Here is a 17,503-nt window from a genome sequence, read left to right as displayed (position 1 = left end):
ACCCAACCCGACCGACCTTCGCGACCCCACGCTGGCCGACCTTCGGTCCCCACGCTGGCCGACCCTCGGGACCCTCGCCGGCCGACCTTCGGTCCCCACGCTGGCCGACCTTCGGTCCCCACGCTGGCCGACCTTCGGTTTAAAAAAAAGCGGGCGCACTGCGCATGCGCATCGTTTTGGGCATGCGCGCCGATGATCTGGCACGCATGCCCAGTGCGGCCGCATTTTTTTTACATGTTTGCGCCCATTTTGAAGGCCACTTGCAGTCGCCGTTTTTATCAGCCGGCTGCTGTGGCTGTTACCCGCAGATTTGTGCGATCGGGAGCGCCGCGACGGACGGCTCCGCGACCCTCCCGACACCCACCCGCGACCCACCCGCGGGTCACGGCCCCGAGTTTGACAATGCCTGCACTACCCCCTCAGTGTCTCAGTCTCTGTGGAGACGGTGATCAGACACAGGTTCTGGGTTTTTCATTTCTCTAATTGCTCCATTTCGCGACGTGGCCTTTGCTGCTGTCCCCAGCAGGTTTCTGGGACACTTTGAGCTGATAAAGGTCAGCAGGTCCCAGCTGACCTCACATTCCAGCACTAACTGAGATTTTAATGACTAGATTGCTGCTGGTGCAACAAATGACTTTCATTCTGCCCTAATCTGACACTTCCGGGGTCCACACAATAGTTTCTGCTCCTGGGTCTAAACATCCATCCGTTCTCCAAGGAAGCTCATTACTGCTCTGTCCCTCACTCACACATTTATAATTCAGGCTCTCCTGCTGCTCGGTAAAGAGCACTGCTGATGGTGGGATTGAAACCTTTGAGAGAGAGACAGCACAGAATCCTCCACCTTCACACACGGGCAGAAGTATCGAGAGAGCAGCATTGCAGAGGGACAGGGGACTGGGAGCTACAAACTGGCCAGGTTGGCAGTTCAGGCAGAAGGAGAAATATGGAACCGAAAAACAGTAAAAATATCCATTTCTCAGTGCCGGAGACAGGCAGTCGCTTGGACGCTCGAGCCCTGGAGAAGGTAAGACTGATAATGTTTTATTTTATAAACTTCTCTCAGTAACACTGAGGTCAGTGACAGATTTATTCCTCAGTCTGTGTGAGTTTAAACTGGACGCAGAATCTCCCCAGGACTTTAAGCTGGAGATTTATTCACTAATACAGATTTCCCAGAAAATAACTCAAACTTCTTGCAGCATCAAAAACCTTACAGCCGAACCCCATCAAACCCCTTAACCCCATCAAACCCCAAAACCACGACAAACCCCTTAACCCCATCAAACCCCAAACCCCCATCAAACCCGAAACCCCCATCAAACCCCAAACCCCCGTCAACCCCCAAATCCCCGTCAAACCCCAAACCCCCGTCAAACCCCAAAATATCCATCAAACCCCAAACCCCCATCAAACCCCAAACCCACGTCAAACCCCAAACCCCCGTCAAACCCCCAAACCCCCGTCAAACCCCAACCCCCCATCAAACCCCAAATCCCCATCAAACCCCAAACCCCCGTCAAACCCCCATCAAACCCCAAATCCCCGTCAAACCCCAAACCCCCGTCAAACCCCAAACCCCCGTCAAACCCCAAACCCCCGTCAAAACCCAAACCCCCATCAAACCCCAAAACCCATCGAACCCCAAACCCCAAACCCCCATCAAACCCCAAAACCCATCAAACCCCAAACCCCCATCAAACCCCAAAACCCCATCAAACCCCAAAACCCCCGTCAAACCCCAAACCCCCATCAAGCCCCAAACCCCCGTCAAACCCCAAACCCCGATCAAACCCCAAAACCCCATCAAACCCCAAAACCCCCATCAAACCCCGAACCCCCATCAAACCCCAAAACCCCATCAAACCCCAAACCCCCATCAAACCCAAACCCCCATCAAACCCCAAACCCCCGTCAAACCCCAAACCCCCGTCAAACCCCAAACCCCCGCCAAAGCCCAAAACCCATCAAACCCCAAACCCCCGTCAAACCCCAAAACCCCATCAAACCCCAAAACCCCTTCAAACCCCAAACCCCCATCAAACCCCAAACCCCCGTCAAACCCCAAACCCCCATCAAACCCCAAACCCCCATCAAACCCCAAACCCCCGTCAAACCCCAAACCCCCATCAAACCCCAAACCCCCATCAAACCCCAAAACCCCATCAAACCCCAAAACCCCATCAACCCCAAACCCCCGTCAATCCCCAAACCCCCATCAAACCCCAAAACCCATCAAACCCCAAACCCCCGTCAAACCCCAAACCCCCGTCAAACCCCAAACCCCCGTCAAACCCCAAACCCCCGTCAAACTCCCAAACCCCCGTCAAACCACAAAACCCCATCAAACCCCAAAACCCCGTCAAACCCCAAACGCCCATCAAACCCCAAACCCCCATCAAACCCCAAAACCCCATCAAACCCCAAAACCCACGTCAAACCCCAAACCCCCATCAAACCCCAAAACCCCATCAAACCCCAAAACCCACGTCAAACCCCAGACCCCCGTCAAACCCCAAACCCCCGTCAAACCCCAAACCCCCGTCAAACCCCAAAACCCCATCAAACCCCAAACCCCCATCAAACCCCCAAAACCCCATCAAACCCCAAAACCCACATTAAACCCCAAACCCCCGTCAAACCCCAAACCCCCGTCAAACCCCAAAACCCCATCAAACCCCAAAACCCCATCAAACCCCAAACCCCCATCAAACCCCAAAACCCCATCAAACCCCAAACCCCCGTCAAACCCCAAAAACCCCATCAAACCCAACCCATCAAACCCCAAACCCCCATCAAACCCCCAAAACCCCCATCAAACCCCAAAACCCCATCAAACCCCAAACCCCCATCAAACCCCAAACCCCCGTCAAACCCCAAACCCACGTCAAACCCCAAAACCCCCATCAAACCCCAAACCCCCATCAAACCCCAAACCCCCATCAAACCCCAAAACCCATCAAACCCCAAACCCCCATCAAACCCCAAACCCCCGTCAAACCCCAAACCCCCGTCAAACCCCAAAACCCCTGTCAAACCCCAAACCCCTGTCAAACCCCAAACCCCCATCAAACCCCCAAAACCCCCATCAAACCCCAAAACCCCATGAAACCCAAACCCCCATCAAACCCCCAAACCCCCCATCAATCCCCAAAACCCCATCAAACCCCAAACCCCCATCAACCACAAAACCCCCATCAAACCCCAAATCCCCATCAAACCCCAAACCCCCATCAACCCCCCAAAACCCCCATCAAACCCCAAACCCCCGTCAAACCCCAAACCCCCATCAAACGCCAAACCCCTATCAAACACCAAAACCCCCGTCAAACCCCAAACCCCCGTCAATCCCCAAACCTCCATCAAACCCCAAACCCCCATCAAACCCCAAACCCCTGTCAAACCCCAAACCCCCGTCAAACCCCAAACCCCCATCAAACCCCAAACCCCCGTCAAACCCCAAACTCCCATCAAACCCCAAACCCCCATCAAACCCCAAACCCCCATCAAACCCGAAACCCCCATCAAACCCCAAACCCCCATCAAACCCAAAACCCCCGTCAAACCCCAAACCCCCATCAAACCCCAAACCCCCGTCAAACCCCAAACCTCCATCAAACCCCAAACCCACATCAAACCCCAAAACCCCATCAAACCCCAAAACCCCCATCAAACCCCAAACCCCCATCAAACCCCAAACCCCCGTCAAACCCCAAACCCCCGTCAAACCCCAAACCCCCGTCAAACCCCAAAACCCCGATCAATCCCCAAAACCCCATCAAACCCCAAACCCCCATCAAACCCCAAACCCCCGTCAAACACCCAAACCCCCGTCAAACCCCAAAACCCCATCAAACCCCAAAACCCCATCAAACCCCAAACCCCCGTCAAACCCCAAACCCCCATCAAACCCCAAACCCCCATCAAACCCCAAACCCCCATCAAACCCCAAAACCCACGTCAAACCCCAAACCCCCATCAAACCCCAAAACCCCATCAAACCCCAAACCCCCATCAAACCCCAAACCCCGTCAAACCCCAAACCCCCGTCAAACCCCAAATCCCCGTCAAACCCCAAACCCCCGTCAAACCCCAAAACCCCATCAAACCCCAAACCCCCATCAAACCCCCAAAACCCCCATCAAACCCCAAAACCCACGTCAAACCCCAAACCCCCGTCAAACCCCAAACCCCCGTCACCCCCAAAACCCCAACAAACCCCAAAATCCCATCAAACCCCAAACCCCCATCAAACCCCAAAACCCCATCAAACCCCAAAACCTCCATCAAACCCCAAAACCCCATCAAACCCCAAACCCCCATCAAACCCCAAACCCCAGTCAAACCCCAAACCCCCGTCAAACCCCAAATCCCCATCAAACCCCAAACCCCCGTCAAACCCCAAAACCCCATCAAACCCCAAACCCCCATCATACCCCCAAAACCCCCATCAAACCCCAAAACCCACGTCAAACCCCAAACCCCCGTCAAACCCCAAACCCCCGTCAAACCCCAAAACCCCATCAAACCCCAAAACCCCATCAAACCCCAAACCCCCATCAAACCCCAAAACCCCATCAAACCCCAAACCCCCGTCAAACCCCAAAACCCACGTCAAACCCCAAACCCCCGTCAAACCCCAAACCCCCGTCAAACCCCAAAACCCCATCAAACCCCAAAACCCCATCAAACCCCAAACCCCCATCAAACCCCAAAACCCCCATCAAACCCCAAACCCCCATCAAACCCCAAAACCACGTCAAACCCCAAACCCCCGTCAAACCCCAAACCCCCATCAAACCCCAAACCCCCGTCAAACCCCAAACTCCCATCAAACCCCAAACCCCCATCAAACCCCAAACCCCCATCAAACCCCAAACCCCCATCAAACCCCAAACCCCCATCAAACCCCAAACCCCCATCAAAACCAAAACCCCCGTCAAACCCCAAACCCCCATCAAACCCCAAACCCCCGTCAAACCCCAAACCTCCATCAAACCCCAAACCCACATCAAACCCCAAAACCCCATCAAACCCCAAAACCCCCATCAAACCCCAAACCCCCATCAAACCCCAAACCCCCGTCAAACCCCAAACCCCCGTCAAACCCCAAACCCCCGTTAAAACCCCAAAACCCCGATCAATCCCCAAAACCCCATCAAACCCCAAACCCCCATCAAACCCCAAAGCCCCGTCAAACACCCAAACCCCCGTCAAACCCCAAAACCCCATCAAACCCCAAAACCCCATCAAACCCCAAACCCCCGTCAAACCCCAAACCCCCATCAAACCCCAAACCCCCATCAAACCCCAAACCCCCATCAAACCCCAAAACCCACGTCAAACCCCAAACCCCCATCAAACCCCAAAACCCCATCAAACCCCAAACCCCCATCAAACCCCAAACCCCCGTCAAACCCCAAACCCCCGTCAAACCCCAAATCCCCGTCAAACCCCAAACCCCCGTCAAACCCCAAAACCCCATCAAACCCCAAACCCCCATCAAACCCCCAAAACCCCCATCAAACCCCAAAACCCACGTCAAACCCCAAACCCCCGTCAAACCCCAAACCCCCGTCACCCCCAAAACCCCAACAAACCCCAAAATCCCATCAAACCCCAAACCCCCATCAAACCCCAAAACCCCATCAAACCCCAAAACCTCCATCAAACCCCAAAACCCCATCAAACCCCAAACCCCCATCAAACCCCAAACCCCCGTCAAACCCCAAACCCCCGTCAAACCCCAAATCCCCATCAAACCCCAAACCCCCGTCAACCCCCAAAACCCCATCAAACCCCAAACCCCCATCATACCCCCAAAACCCCCATCAAACCCCAAAACCCACGTCAAACCCCAAACCCCCGTCAAACCCCAAACCCCCGTCAAACCCCAAAACCCCATCAAACCCCAAAACCCCATCAAACCCCAAACCCCCATCAAACCCCAAAACCCCATCAAACCCCAAACCCCCGTCAAACCCCAAAACCCCCGTCAAACCCCAAACCCCCGTCAAACCCCAAACCCCCGTCAAACCCCAAAACCCCATCATACCCCAAAACCCCATCAAACCCCAAACCCCCATCAAACCCCAAAACCCCCATCAAACCCCAAACCCCCATCAAACCCCAAAACCACGTCAAACCCCAAACCCCCGTCAAACCCCAAAACCCCCGTCAAACCCCAAACCCCCGTCAAACCCCAAAACCCCCGTCAAACCCCAAAACCCCAACAAACCCCAAACCCCCATCAAACCCCAAACCCCCGTCAAACCCCAAACCCACGTCAAACCCCAAAACCCCCGTCAAACCCCCCAAACCCCCATCAAACCCCAAACCCCCATCAAACCCCAAACCCACGTCAAACCCCACACCCCCGTCAAACCCCAAACCCCCGTCAAACCCCAAAACCCATCAAACCCCAAAACCCCTATCAAACCCCAAAACCCCATCAAACCCCAACCCCCCGTCAAACCCCAAACCCCCGTCAAACCCCAAACCCCCGTCAAACCCCAAATCCCCGTCAAACCCCAAAACCCCATCAAACCCCAAATCCCATCAAACCCCAAAACCCCGTCAAACCCCAAACCCCCATCAAACCCCAAACCCCATCAAACCCCAAAACCCCCATCAAACCCCAAAACCCCCATCAAACCCCAAACCCCCGTCAAACCCCCAAACCCCCATCAAACCCCAAACCCCCGTCAAACCCCAAACCCCCATCAAACCCCAAACCCCCATCAAACCCCAAACCCCCATCAAACCCCAAAACCCCATCAAACCCCAAAACCCACGTCAAACCCCAAGCCCCCATCAAACCCCAAAACCCCATCAAACCCCAAACCCCCATCAAACCCCAAACCCCCTCAAACCCCAAACCCCCGTCAAACCCCAAACCCCCGTCAAACCCCAAAACCCCATCAAAGTCCAAAACCCCATCAAACCCCAAACCTCCATCAAACCCCAAAACCCCATCAAACCCCCGTCAAACCCCAAAACCCCCGTCAAACACCAAAACCCCATCAAACCCCAAACCCCCATCAAACCCCCAAAACCCCCATCAAACCCCAAAACCCCATCAAACCCCAAACCCCCATCAAACCCCAAACCCCCGTCAAACCCCAAACCCACGTCAAACCCCAAAACCCCCATCAAACCCCAAACCCCCGTCAAACCCCAAAACCCCCGTCAAACCCCAAACCCCCGTCAAACCCCAAAACCCCCGTCAAACCCCAAAACCCCCATCAAACCCCAACCCCCCATCAAACCCCAAACCCCCATCAAACCCCAAACCCACGTCAAACCCCAAAACCCCCGTCAAACCCCCAAAACCCCCATCAAACCCCCAAAACCCCCATCAAACCCCAAACCCCCATCAAACTCCAAACCCACGTCAAACCCCAAACCCCCGTCAAACCCCAAACCCCCGTCAAACCCCAAAACCCATGAAACCCCAAAACCCCTATCAAACCCCAAAACCCCATCAAACCCCAACCCCCGTCAAACCCCAAACCCCGTCAAACCCCAAACTCCCGTCAAACCCCAAACCCCCGTCAAACCCCAAAACCCCATCAAACCCCAAAACCCATCAAACCCCAAAACCCCGTCAAACCCCAAACCCCCATCAAACCCCATACCCCATCAAACCCCAAAACCCCCATCAAACCCCAAAACCCCAATCAAACCCCAAACCCCCGTCAAACCCCAAAACCCCCATCAAACCCCAAACCCTCATCAAACCCCAAAACCCCCATCAAACCCCAAAACCCCCGTCAAACCCCAAACCCCCGACAAACCCCAAAACCCCCATCAAACCCCAAACCCCCATCAAACCCCATACCCCATCAAACCCCAAAACCCCCATCAAACCACAAAACCCCCATCAAACCCCAAACCCCCGTCAAACCCCAAAACCCCCATCAAACCCCAAACCCCCATCAAACCCCAAAACCCCCATCAAACCCCAAAACCCCCGTCAAACCCCAAACCCCCGTCAAACCCCAAAACCCCCATCAAACCCCAAACCCCCATCAAACCCCAAACCCCCGTCAAACCCCAACCCCCCGTCAAACCCCAAACCCCCATCAAACCCCAAAACCCCCATCAAACCCCAAAACCCCTTCAAACCCCAAGCCCCCATCAAACCCCAAAACCCCATCAAACCCCAAACCCCTGTCAAACCCCAAACCCCCGTAAAACCCCAAAACACCCGTCAAACCCCAAACCCCCATCAAACCCCCAAAACCCCCGTCATACCCCAAACCCCCGTCAAACCACAAACCCCCGTCAAGCCCCAAACCCCCATCAAACCCCCAAAACCCCCGTCAAACCCCAAACCCCCGTCAAACCCCAAAACCCCATCCAACCCCAAGCCTCTATCAAACCCCAAAACCCTTTCAAACCCCAAAACCCCCATCAAACCCCAAACCCCTGTCAAACCCCAAACCCCCGTCAAACCCCAAACCCCTATCAAACCCCAAAACCCCCATCAAACCCCAAAACCCCATCCAACCCCAAAACTCCCGTCAAACCCCAAAACCCCATCCAACCCCAAACCTCCATCAAACCCCAAAACCCCCCTCAAACCCCAAAACCCCATCCAACCCCAAGCCCCTATCAAATCCCAAAACCCTTTCAAACCCCAAAACCCTATCATAGCCCAAAAACTCCACCAAACCCCAAAACCCTAGCAAACCCCAAAAATCTCATCCAACCCCAAAACCTTTTCAAACCCCAAAACTCCCATCAAACCCCAAAACCCTATCAACCCTTGCAAACTCCAAGCCCTATCAAACCCCAAACCCCCATTTAAAGCCCCATCAAACCCCAAAACCCTATCAAACCCCCACACCCCCATCCAACCCCAAAACCCCGTCAATCCCCAGCCCCCCAAATCTCATCAACCCCCAAACCCTATCAAACCCCCAAATCCCCATCAAACCCCAAAACCCCCAAATCCCATCAAACCCCAAACCCCTATCAAATCCCCAAACCCCCATCAAACCCCAAAACCCCCATCAAACCCCAAAACCCCCATCAAACCTCAAAACCCCATTAAACATTTTCATATAACTTCATTGCAGTGTTTATGTAAGCCTACTTATAAGAACATAAGAACTAGGAGCAGGAGTAGGCCATCTGGCCCCTCGAGCCTGCCCCACCATTCAATGAGATCATGGCTGATCTTTTGTGGACTCAGCTCCACTTTCCGGCCTGAACACCATAACCCTTAATCCCTTTATTCTTCAAAAACTATCTATCTTTATCTTAAAAACATTTAATGAAGGAGCCTCTACTGCTTCACTGGGCAAGGGATTCCATAGATTCACAACCCTTTGGGTGAAGAAGTTCCTCCTAAATTCAGTCCTAAATCTACTTCCCCTTATTTTGAGGCTATGCCCCCTAGTTCTGCTTTCACCCGCCAGTGGAAACAACCTGCCCGCATCTATCCTATCTATTCCCTTCATAATCTTATATGTTTCTATAAGATCCCCCCTCATCCTTCTAAATTCCAACGAGTACAGTCCCAGTCTACTCAACCTCTCCTCGTAATCCAACCCCTTCAGCTCTGGGATTAACCTAGTGAATCTCCTCTGCACACCCTCCAGTGCCAGTACGTCCTTTCTCAAGTAAGGAGACCAAAACTGAACACAATACTCCAGGTGTGGCCTCACTAACACCTTATACAATTGCAGCAGAACCTCCCTAGTCTTAAACTCCATCCCTCTAGCAATGAAGGACAAAATTCAATTTGCCTTCTTAATCACCTGTTGCACCTGTAAACCAACTTTTTGCGACTCATGCACGAGCACACCCAGGTCTCTCTGCACAGCAGCATGTTTTAATATTTTATCATTTAAATAATAATCCCTTTTGCTGTTATTCCTACCAAAATGGATAACCTCACATTTGTCAACATTGTATTCCATCTGCCAGACCCTAGCCCATTCACTTAGCCTATCCAAATCCCTCTGCAGACTTCCAGTATCCTCTGCACTTTTTGCTTTACCTCTTATCTTAGTGTCGTCTGCAAACTTGGACACATTGCCCTTGGTCCCCAACTCCAAATCATCTATGTAAATTGTGAACAGTTGTGGGCCCAACACTGATCCCTGAGGGACACCACTAGCTACTGATTGCCAACCAGAGAAACACCCATTAATCCCCACTCTTTGCTTTCTATTAATTAACCAATCCTCTATCCATGCTACTACTTTCCCCTTAATGCCATGCATCTTTATCTTATGCAACAACCTTTTGTGTGGCACCTTGTCAAAGGCTTTGGGAAATCCAGATATACTACATCCATTGGCTCCCCGCACTGTTAATGTCCTCAAAAAATTCCACTAAATTAGTTAGGCACGACCTGCCCAATGGGACAATTTCCATCCAGATGCCTCGCTATTTCTTCTTTGATGATAGATTCCAGCATCTTCCCTACTACCGAAGTTAAGCTCACTGGCCTATAATTACCCGCTTTCTGCCTACCTCCTTTTTTAAACAGTGGTGTCACGTTTGCTAATTTCCAATCCGCCGGGACCACCCCAGAGTCGATTGAATTTTGGTAAATTATCACTAGTGCATTTGCAATTTCCCTCGCCATCTCTTTTAGCACTCTGGGATGCATTCCATCAGGTCCAGGAGACTTGTCTACCTTTAGCCCCATTAGCTTGCCCATCACTACCTCCTTGGTGATAACAATCCTCTCAAGGTCCTCACCTGTCATAGCCTCATTTCCATCAGTCACTGGCATGTTATTTGTGTCTTCCACTGTGAAGACCGACCCAAAAAACCTGTTCAGTTCCTCAGCCATTTTCTCATCTCCCATTATTAAATCTCCCTTCTCATCCTCTGAAGGACCAATATTTACCTTAGCCACTCTTTTTTGTTTTATGTGACAATAAAGATTATTATTATTAAACCCGCCAAACCCTCAAATCACATCACACCCCAATCCCCAGAAAATCCAAACCCCCCAGCAAACCCCAATACTCCAGCTAACCCCAACCCCCCAGCAAACCTAGCACAGTGGTTATCACTGTTGCTTCACACCTCCACGGTCCCAGGTTCGATTCCGGGCTGGGGTAGGGGTCACAGTTGGGAAATGGATCGGGTGTCTGGGGAAGGGGTCGGGCCTGCGGTTGGGACCAGGGCCTAGCTAAGGCGTCGGGGACCTGGGGAAGGGGTTGAAACGGGTGAGGAGTCGGGGAACTGGGGAACGGGTCGCAGTTGGGAAAGGGGTTGGGGGTTTGGGGAAGGGGACAGGGACTGGGGAAGAGATGGGGATCTGGGAAAAGAGTTAGCGTCTGGTGAAGGGGTTGCTGTTGGGAGAGAGGTCAGGGGTCTGGATAAGGGTTTGTAGTTGGGAAAGGGTGTGGGGGCTTGGGGACGGGGACAGGACTTGGGGAGGTGATCGGACCTTGGGGTAGGGGAAGGGGTCGGGGCCTGCGGAAGGGGTTCATGCCTGGGGTAGAGGTTGGGTCCTGGAGAAGGACACGTGGCCTGGGGAAGGGGACGGGGCCTCGGGAAGGGGATCTAGGCCTGGGGAAGGGGACGGGGCCTGGGGAAGGGGACGGGGCCTGGGGAAGGGGACAGGGGCTGGGGAAGGGGACAGGGGCTGGGGAAGGGGACGGGGCCTGGGGAAGGGGACGGGGGCTGGGGAAGGGGAAGTGGGCTAGGGAAGGGGTCGGTGCCTGGGGAAGGGGATGGGGCCTGGGGAAGGGGACGGGGCCCCGGGAAGGGGATCTAGGCCTGGGGAAGGGGGCTAGGGAAGGGGTCTGGGGCCTGGGGAAGGGGCCTGGGGAAGGGGTCTGGGGCCTGGGGAAGGGGACGGGTGCCTGGGGAAGGGGACGGGGACTGGGGAAGGGGACGGGGCCTGGGGAAGGGGACGGGGGCCTGGGGAATGGGACGGGGCCCAGAGAAGGGGACGGGGGGCTGGGGAAGGGGATGGGAGATGGGGAAGGGGACGGGGCCCAGGGAATGAGACGGGCACTGGGGAAGAGGACTGGAGCTAGGGAAGGGGATGGGGGATGGGGGAGGGGATGGGGTGCTGTGGAAGGGGATGGGGGATGGGGAAGGGGATGGGGGGTGGGGAAGGGGACGGGGGCTGGGGAAGGGGACAGTGGATGGGGAAGGGGACGGGGTGCTGGGGAAGGAGATGGGGGATGGGGAAGGGGATGGGGGATGGGGAAGGGGACAGGCACTAGGGAAGGGGTCGGTGCCTGGGGAAGGGACATGGGGAAGGGGTTGGGGACATGGGGAAGGGGTTGGGGACATGGGTCGGGCACCTGCCACCGTGGGGGTATGGGGGAGGACACTCGCTCCCGGTGGCCGTCAAGGTGACGGTTGCCCTGAACCTTTACACCACGGGGCCCTTCCAGGTGCCGAGTGGGGACCTGTCCGGGATCTCACAGAGCCTGTCAGCACCCACACCCTGTCAGCACCCACACCCTGTCAGCACCCACACCCTGTCAGCACCCACACCCTGTCAGCACCCACACCCTGTCAGCTCCCACACCCCGTCAGCACCCACACCCTGTCAGCACCCACATCCTGTCAGCTCCCACACCGTCAGCACCCACACCCTGTCAGCACCCACACCCCATCAGCACCCACAGTCAGCACCCACAGCCTGTCAGCACCCACACCCTGTCAGCACCCTCACCCTGTCAGCACCCACACCCTCTCAGCACCCACCCTCTCAGCACCCACCCTGTCAGCACCCACACCCTGTCAGCACCCACAGCCTGTCAGCACCCACACCCTGTCAGCACCCACACCCCGTCTGCACCCACACCCTGTCAGCACCCACACTCCGTCAGCACCCACACCCTGTCAGCACCCACACCCTGTCAGCACCCACACCCTGTCAGCTCCCACACCCCGTCAGCACCCACACCCTGTCAGCACCCACACCCTGTCAGCACCCACACCCTGTCAGCACCCTCACCCTGTCAGCACCCACACCCTCTCAGCACCCACACCCTGTCAGCACCCACAGCCTGACAGCACCCACATTGTCAGCTCCCACAGCCTCTCAGCACCCACACCCTGTCAGCACCCACACCCTGTCAGCACCCACACTGTCAGCTCCCACACCCTGTCAGCACCCACACCCTGTCAGCACCCACCCTGTCAGCACCCACACCCTCTCAGCACCCTCCCTCTCAGCACCCACCCTGTCAGCACCCACATCCTGTCAGCACCCACACTGTCAGCTCCCACACCCTGTCAGCACCCACAGCCTCTCAGCACCCACACCCTGTCAGCACCCACACTGTCAGCTCCCACACCCTGTCAGCACCCACACTGTCAGCTCCCACACCCTGTAATTTTGTCACTGAAATACACATCACGGGGACTCATTTCAATAATTGTCTCCTGTTTCTTTCTGTAGATTCGAAGACGCAGACCAACTCCAGCGACACTCTTCAGACTCACAGAACAGTCATCTCCAGGTAGGGTCAATGGGGTACAGGGTCAGTGGGGCACAGGGTCAGTGGGGTACAGGGTCAATAGGGTACAGGGTCAGTGGGGTACAGGGTCAGTGGGGTACAGGGTCAGTTGGGTACAGGGTCAGTGGGGTAGAGGGTCAGTGGGGTACAGGGTCAGTTGGGTACAGGGTCAGTGGGGTACAGGGTCAGTGGGGCACAGGGTCAGTGGGGTACAGGGTCAGTGGGATACAGGGTAGTGGGGTACAGGGTCAGTGGGGTATAGGGTAGTGGGGTACAGGGTCAGTGGGGTACAGGGTCAGTGGGGTACAGGGTCAGTGGGGCACAGGGTCAGTGGGGTACAGGGTCAGTGGGGTATAGGGTCAGTGGGGTACAGGGTCAGTGGGGTACAGGGTCAGTGGGGCACAGGGTCAGTGGGGTACAGGGTCAGTGGGGTATAGGGTAGTGGGGTACAGGGTCAGTGGGGTACAGGGTCAGTGGGGAACAGGGTCAGTGGGATACAGGGTAGTGGGGTACAGGGTCAGTGGGGTACAGGGTAGTGGGGTACAGGGTCAGTGGGGTACAGGGTCAGTGGGGTACAGGGTCAGTGGGATACAGGGTAGTGGGGTACAGGGTCAGTGGGGTATAGGGTCAGTGGGGTACAGGGTCAGTGGGGCACAGGGTCAGTGGGGTACAGGGTCAGTGGGGTACAGGGTCAGTGGGGTACAGGGTCAGTGGGATACAGGGTAGTGGGGTACAGGGTCAGTGGGGTACAGGGTCAGTGGGGTACAGGGTCAGTGGGGTGCAGGGTCAGTGGGGTACAGGGTCAGTGGGGTACAGGGTCAGTGGGGTGCAGGGTCAGTGGGGTACAGTGTCAGTGGGGTACAGGGTCAGTGGGATACAGGGTCAGTGGGGTGCAGGGTCAGTGGGGTACAGGGTCAGTGGGGCACAGGGTCAGTGGGGTACAGGGTCAGTGGGGTATAGGGTAGTGGGGTACAGGGTCAGTGGGGTACAGGGTCAGTGGGGTACAGGGTCAGTGGGATACAGGGTAGTGGGGTACAGGGTCAGTGGGGTACAGGGTAGTGGGGTACAGGGTCAGTGGGGTACAGGGTCAGTGGGGTACAGGGTCAGTGGGATACAGGGTCAGTTGGGTACAGGGTCAGTGGGGTAGAGGGTCAGTGGGGTACAGGGTCAGTTGGGTACAGGGTCAGTGGGGTACAGGGTCAGTGGGGTACAGGGTCAGTGGGGTACAGGGTCAGTGGGATACAGGGTAGTGGGGTACAGGGTCAGTGGGGTATAGGGTAGTGGGGTACAGGGTCAGTGGGGTACAGGGTCAGTGGGGTACAGGGTCAGTGGGGCACAGGGTCAATGGGGTACAGGGTCAGTGGGGTATAGGGTCAGTGGGGTACAGGGTCAGTGGGGTACAGGGTCAGTGGGGCACAGGGTCAGTGGGGTACAGGGTCAGTGGGGTATAGGGTAGTGGGGTACAGGGTCAGTGGGGTACAGGGTCAGTGGGGAACAGGGTCAGTGGGATACAGGATAGTGGGGTACAGGGTCAGTGGGGTACAGGGTAGTGGGGTACAGGGTCAGTGGGGTACAGGGTCAGTGGGGTACAGGGTCAGTGGGATACAGGGTAGTGGGGTACAGGGTCAGTGGGGTATAGGGTCAGTGGGGTACAGGGTCAGTGGGGCACAGGGTCAGTGGGGTACAGGGTCAGTGGGGTACAGGGTCAGTGGGGTACAGGGTCAGTGGGATACAGGGTAGTGGGGTACAGGGTCAGTGGGGTACAGGGTCAGTGGGGTACAGGGTCAGTGGGGTGCAGGGTCAGTGGGGTACAGGGTCAGTGGGGTACAGGGTCAGTGGGGTGCAGGGTCAGTGGGGTACAGTGTCAGTGGGGTACAGGGTCAGTGGGATACAGGGTCAGTGGGGTGCAGGGTCAGTGGGGTACAGGGTCAGTGGGGCACAGGGTCAGTGGGGTACAGGGTCAGTGGGGTATAGGGTAGTGGGGTACAGGGTCAGTGGGGTACAGGGTCAGTGGGGTACAGGGTCAGTGGGATACAGGGTAGTGGGGTACAGGGTCAGTGGGGTACAGGGTAGTGGGGTACAGGGTCAGTGGGGTACAGGGTCAGTGGGGTACAGGGTCAGTGGGATACAGGGTAGTGGGGTACAGGGTCAGTGGGGTATAGGGTCAGTGGGGTACAGGGTCAGTGGGGCACAGGGTCAGTGGGGTACAGGGTCAGTGGGGTATAGGGTCAGTGGGGTACAGGGTCAGTGGGGTACAGGGTCAGTGGGGTACAGGGTCAGTGGGATACAGGGTAGTGGGGTACAGGGTCAGTGGGGTACAGGGTCAGTGGGGTACAGGGTCAGTGGGGTGCAGGGTCAGTGGGGTACAGGGTCAGTGGGGTACAGGGTCAGTGGGGTGCAGGGTCAGTGGGGTACAGTGTCAGTGGGGTACAGGGTCAGTGGGATACAGGGTCAGTGGGGTGCAGGGTCAGTGGGGTACAGGGTCAGTGGGGCACAGGGTCAGTGGGGTACAGGGTCAGTGGGGTATAGGGTAGTGGGGTACAGGGTCAGTGGGGTACAGGGTCAGTGGGGTACAGGGTCAGTGGGATACAGGGTAGTGGGGTACAGGGTCAGTGGGGTACAGGGTAGTGGGGTACAGGGTCAGTGGGGTACAGGGTCAGTGGGGTACAGGGTCAGTGGGATACAGGGTAGTGGGGTACAGGGTCAGTGGGGTATAGGGTCAGTGGGGTACAGGGTCAGTGGGGCACAGGGTCAGTGGGGTACAGGGTCAGTGGGGTACAGGGTCAGTGGGGTACAGGGTCAGTGGGGTGCAGGGTCAGTGGGATACAGGGTAGTGGGGTACAGGGTCAGTGGGGTACAGGGTCAGTGGGGTACAGGGTCAGTGGGGTGCAGGGTCAGTGGGGTACAGGGTCAGTGGGGTACAGGGTCAGTGGGGTACAGGGTCAGTGGGGTACAGGGTCAGTGGGGTACAGGGTCAGTGGGGTGCAGGGTCAGTGGGATACAGGGTAGTGGGGTACAGGGTCAGTGGGGTACAGGGTCAGTGGGGTACAGGGTCAGTGGGGTGCAGGGTCAGTGGGGTACAGGGTAGTGGGGTACAGGGTCAGTGGGGTACAGGGTCAGTGGGGTACAGGGTCAGTGGGATACAGGGTAGTGGGGTACAGGGTCAGTGGGGTATAGGGTCAGTGGGGTACAGGGTCAGTGGGGCACAGGGTCAGTGGGGTACAGGGTCAGTGGGGTACAGGGTCAGTGGGGTACAGGGTCAGTGGGGTGCAGGGTCAGTGGGATACAGGGTAGTGGGGTACAGGGTCAGTGGGGTACAGGGTCAGTGGGGTGCAGGGTCAGTGGGATACAGGGTAGTGGGGTACAGGGTCAGTGGGGTACAGGGTCAGTGGGGTACAGGGTCAGTGGGGTGCAGGGTCAGTGGGGTACAGGGTAGTGGGGTACAGGGTCAGTGTGGTACAGGGTCAGTGGGGTACAGGGTCAGTGGGATACAGGGTAGTGGGGTACAGGGTCAGTGGGGTATAGGGTCAGTGGGGTACAGGGTCAGTGGGGCACAGGGTCAGTGGGGTACAGGGTCAGTGGGGTACAGGGTCAGTGGGGTACAGGGTCAGTGGGGTGCAGGGTCAGTGGGATACAGGGTAGTGGGGTACAGGGTCAGTGGGGTACAGGGTCAGTGGGATACAGGGTCAGTGGGGTGCAGGGTCAGTGGGGTACAGGGTCAGTGGGGTACAGGGTCAGTGGGGTACAGGGTCAGTGGGGTACAGGGTCAGTGGGGTGCAGGGTCAGTGGGGTGCAGGGTCAGTGGGGTGGTGTGTTGCTCTGTGGTAAATCTCTGTGATTAAATTACTCTCTGTTTATATAACCCAAATGCTGACATTTTCCTTTTCCTTTTTGTCTAGAAGAGGAATCGATTCCCCGTCAGGTCCGTCGGATGTTGTTGCCTTTGGCCCCGGCTTTTGTCCGGTCGGTTTCCAGAATTCCCTGGCCCACAATTCTCCAGCCGTTGGGATTTTCTGTTGCCGTCGGCAGTGAATGCTCACCCGCGGGTT

The 17,503-nt window shown here is 56.4% G+C and overlaps 1 protein-coding gene across 1 annotated transcript in view; it reads left to right on the top strand.

Moving 5' to 3' along the window:
* Positions 1–771: 771 nt before the first annotated feature.
* ppp1r1b (protein phosphatase 1, regulatory (inhibitor) subunit 1B) overlaps positions 772–17,503 on the top strand; it is a 39,146-nt gene continuing 22,414 nt past the window's right edge. The window contains exons 1-3 of the mRNA XM_072486262.1: positions 772–1,027; positions 13,397–13,457; positions 17,354–17,376. Of these exons, the coding sequence (XP_072342363.1) occupies positions 797–1,027; positions 13,397–13,457; positions 17,354–17,376 (315 nt within the window). The 5' untranslated portion in view covers positions 772–796. The remainder of the gene's footprint in view (positions 1,028–13,396; positions 13,458–17,353; positions 17,377–17,503) is intronic.

The sequence above is a fragment of the Scyliorhinus torazame genome, chromosome 21 (assembly GCF_047496885.1).
Source record: "Scyliorhinus torazame isolate Kashiwa2021f chromosome 21, sScyTor2.1, whole genome shotgun sequence".
NCBI lineage: Eukaryota > Metazoa > Chordata > Chondrichthyes > Carcharhiniformes > Scyliorhinidae > Scyliorhinus > Scyliorhinus torazame.
This window is presented reverse-complemented; position numbering and strand designations above follow the sequence as displayed.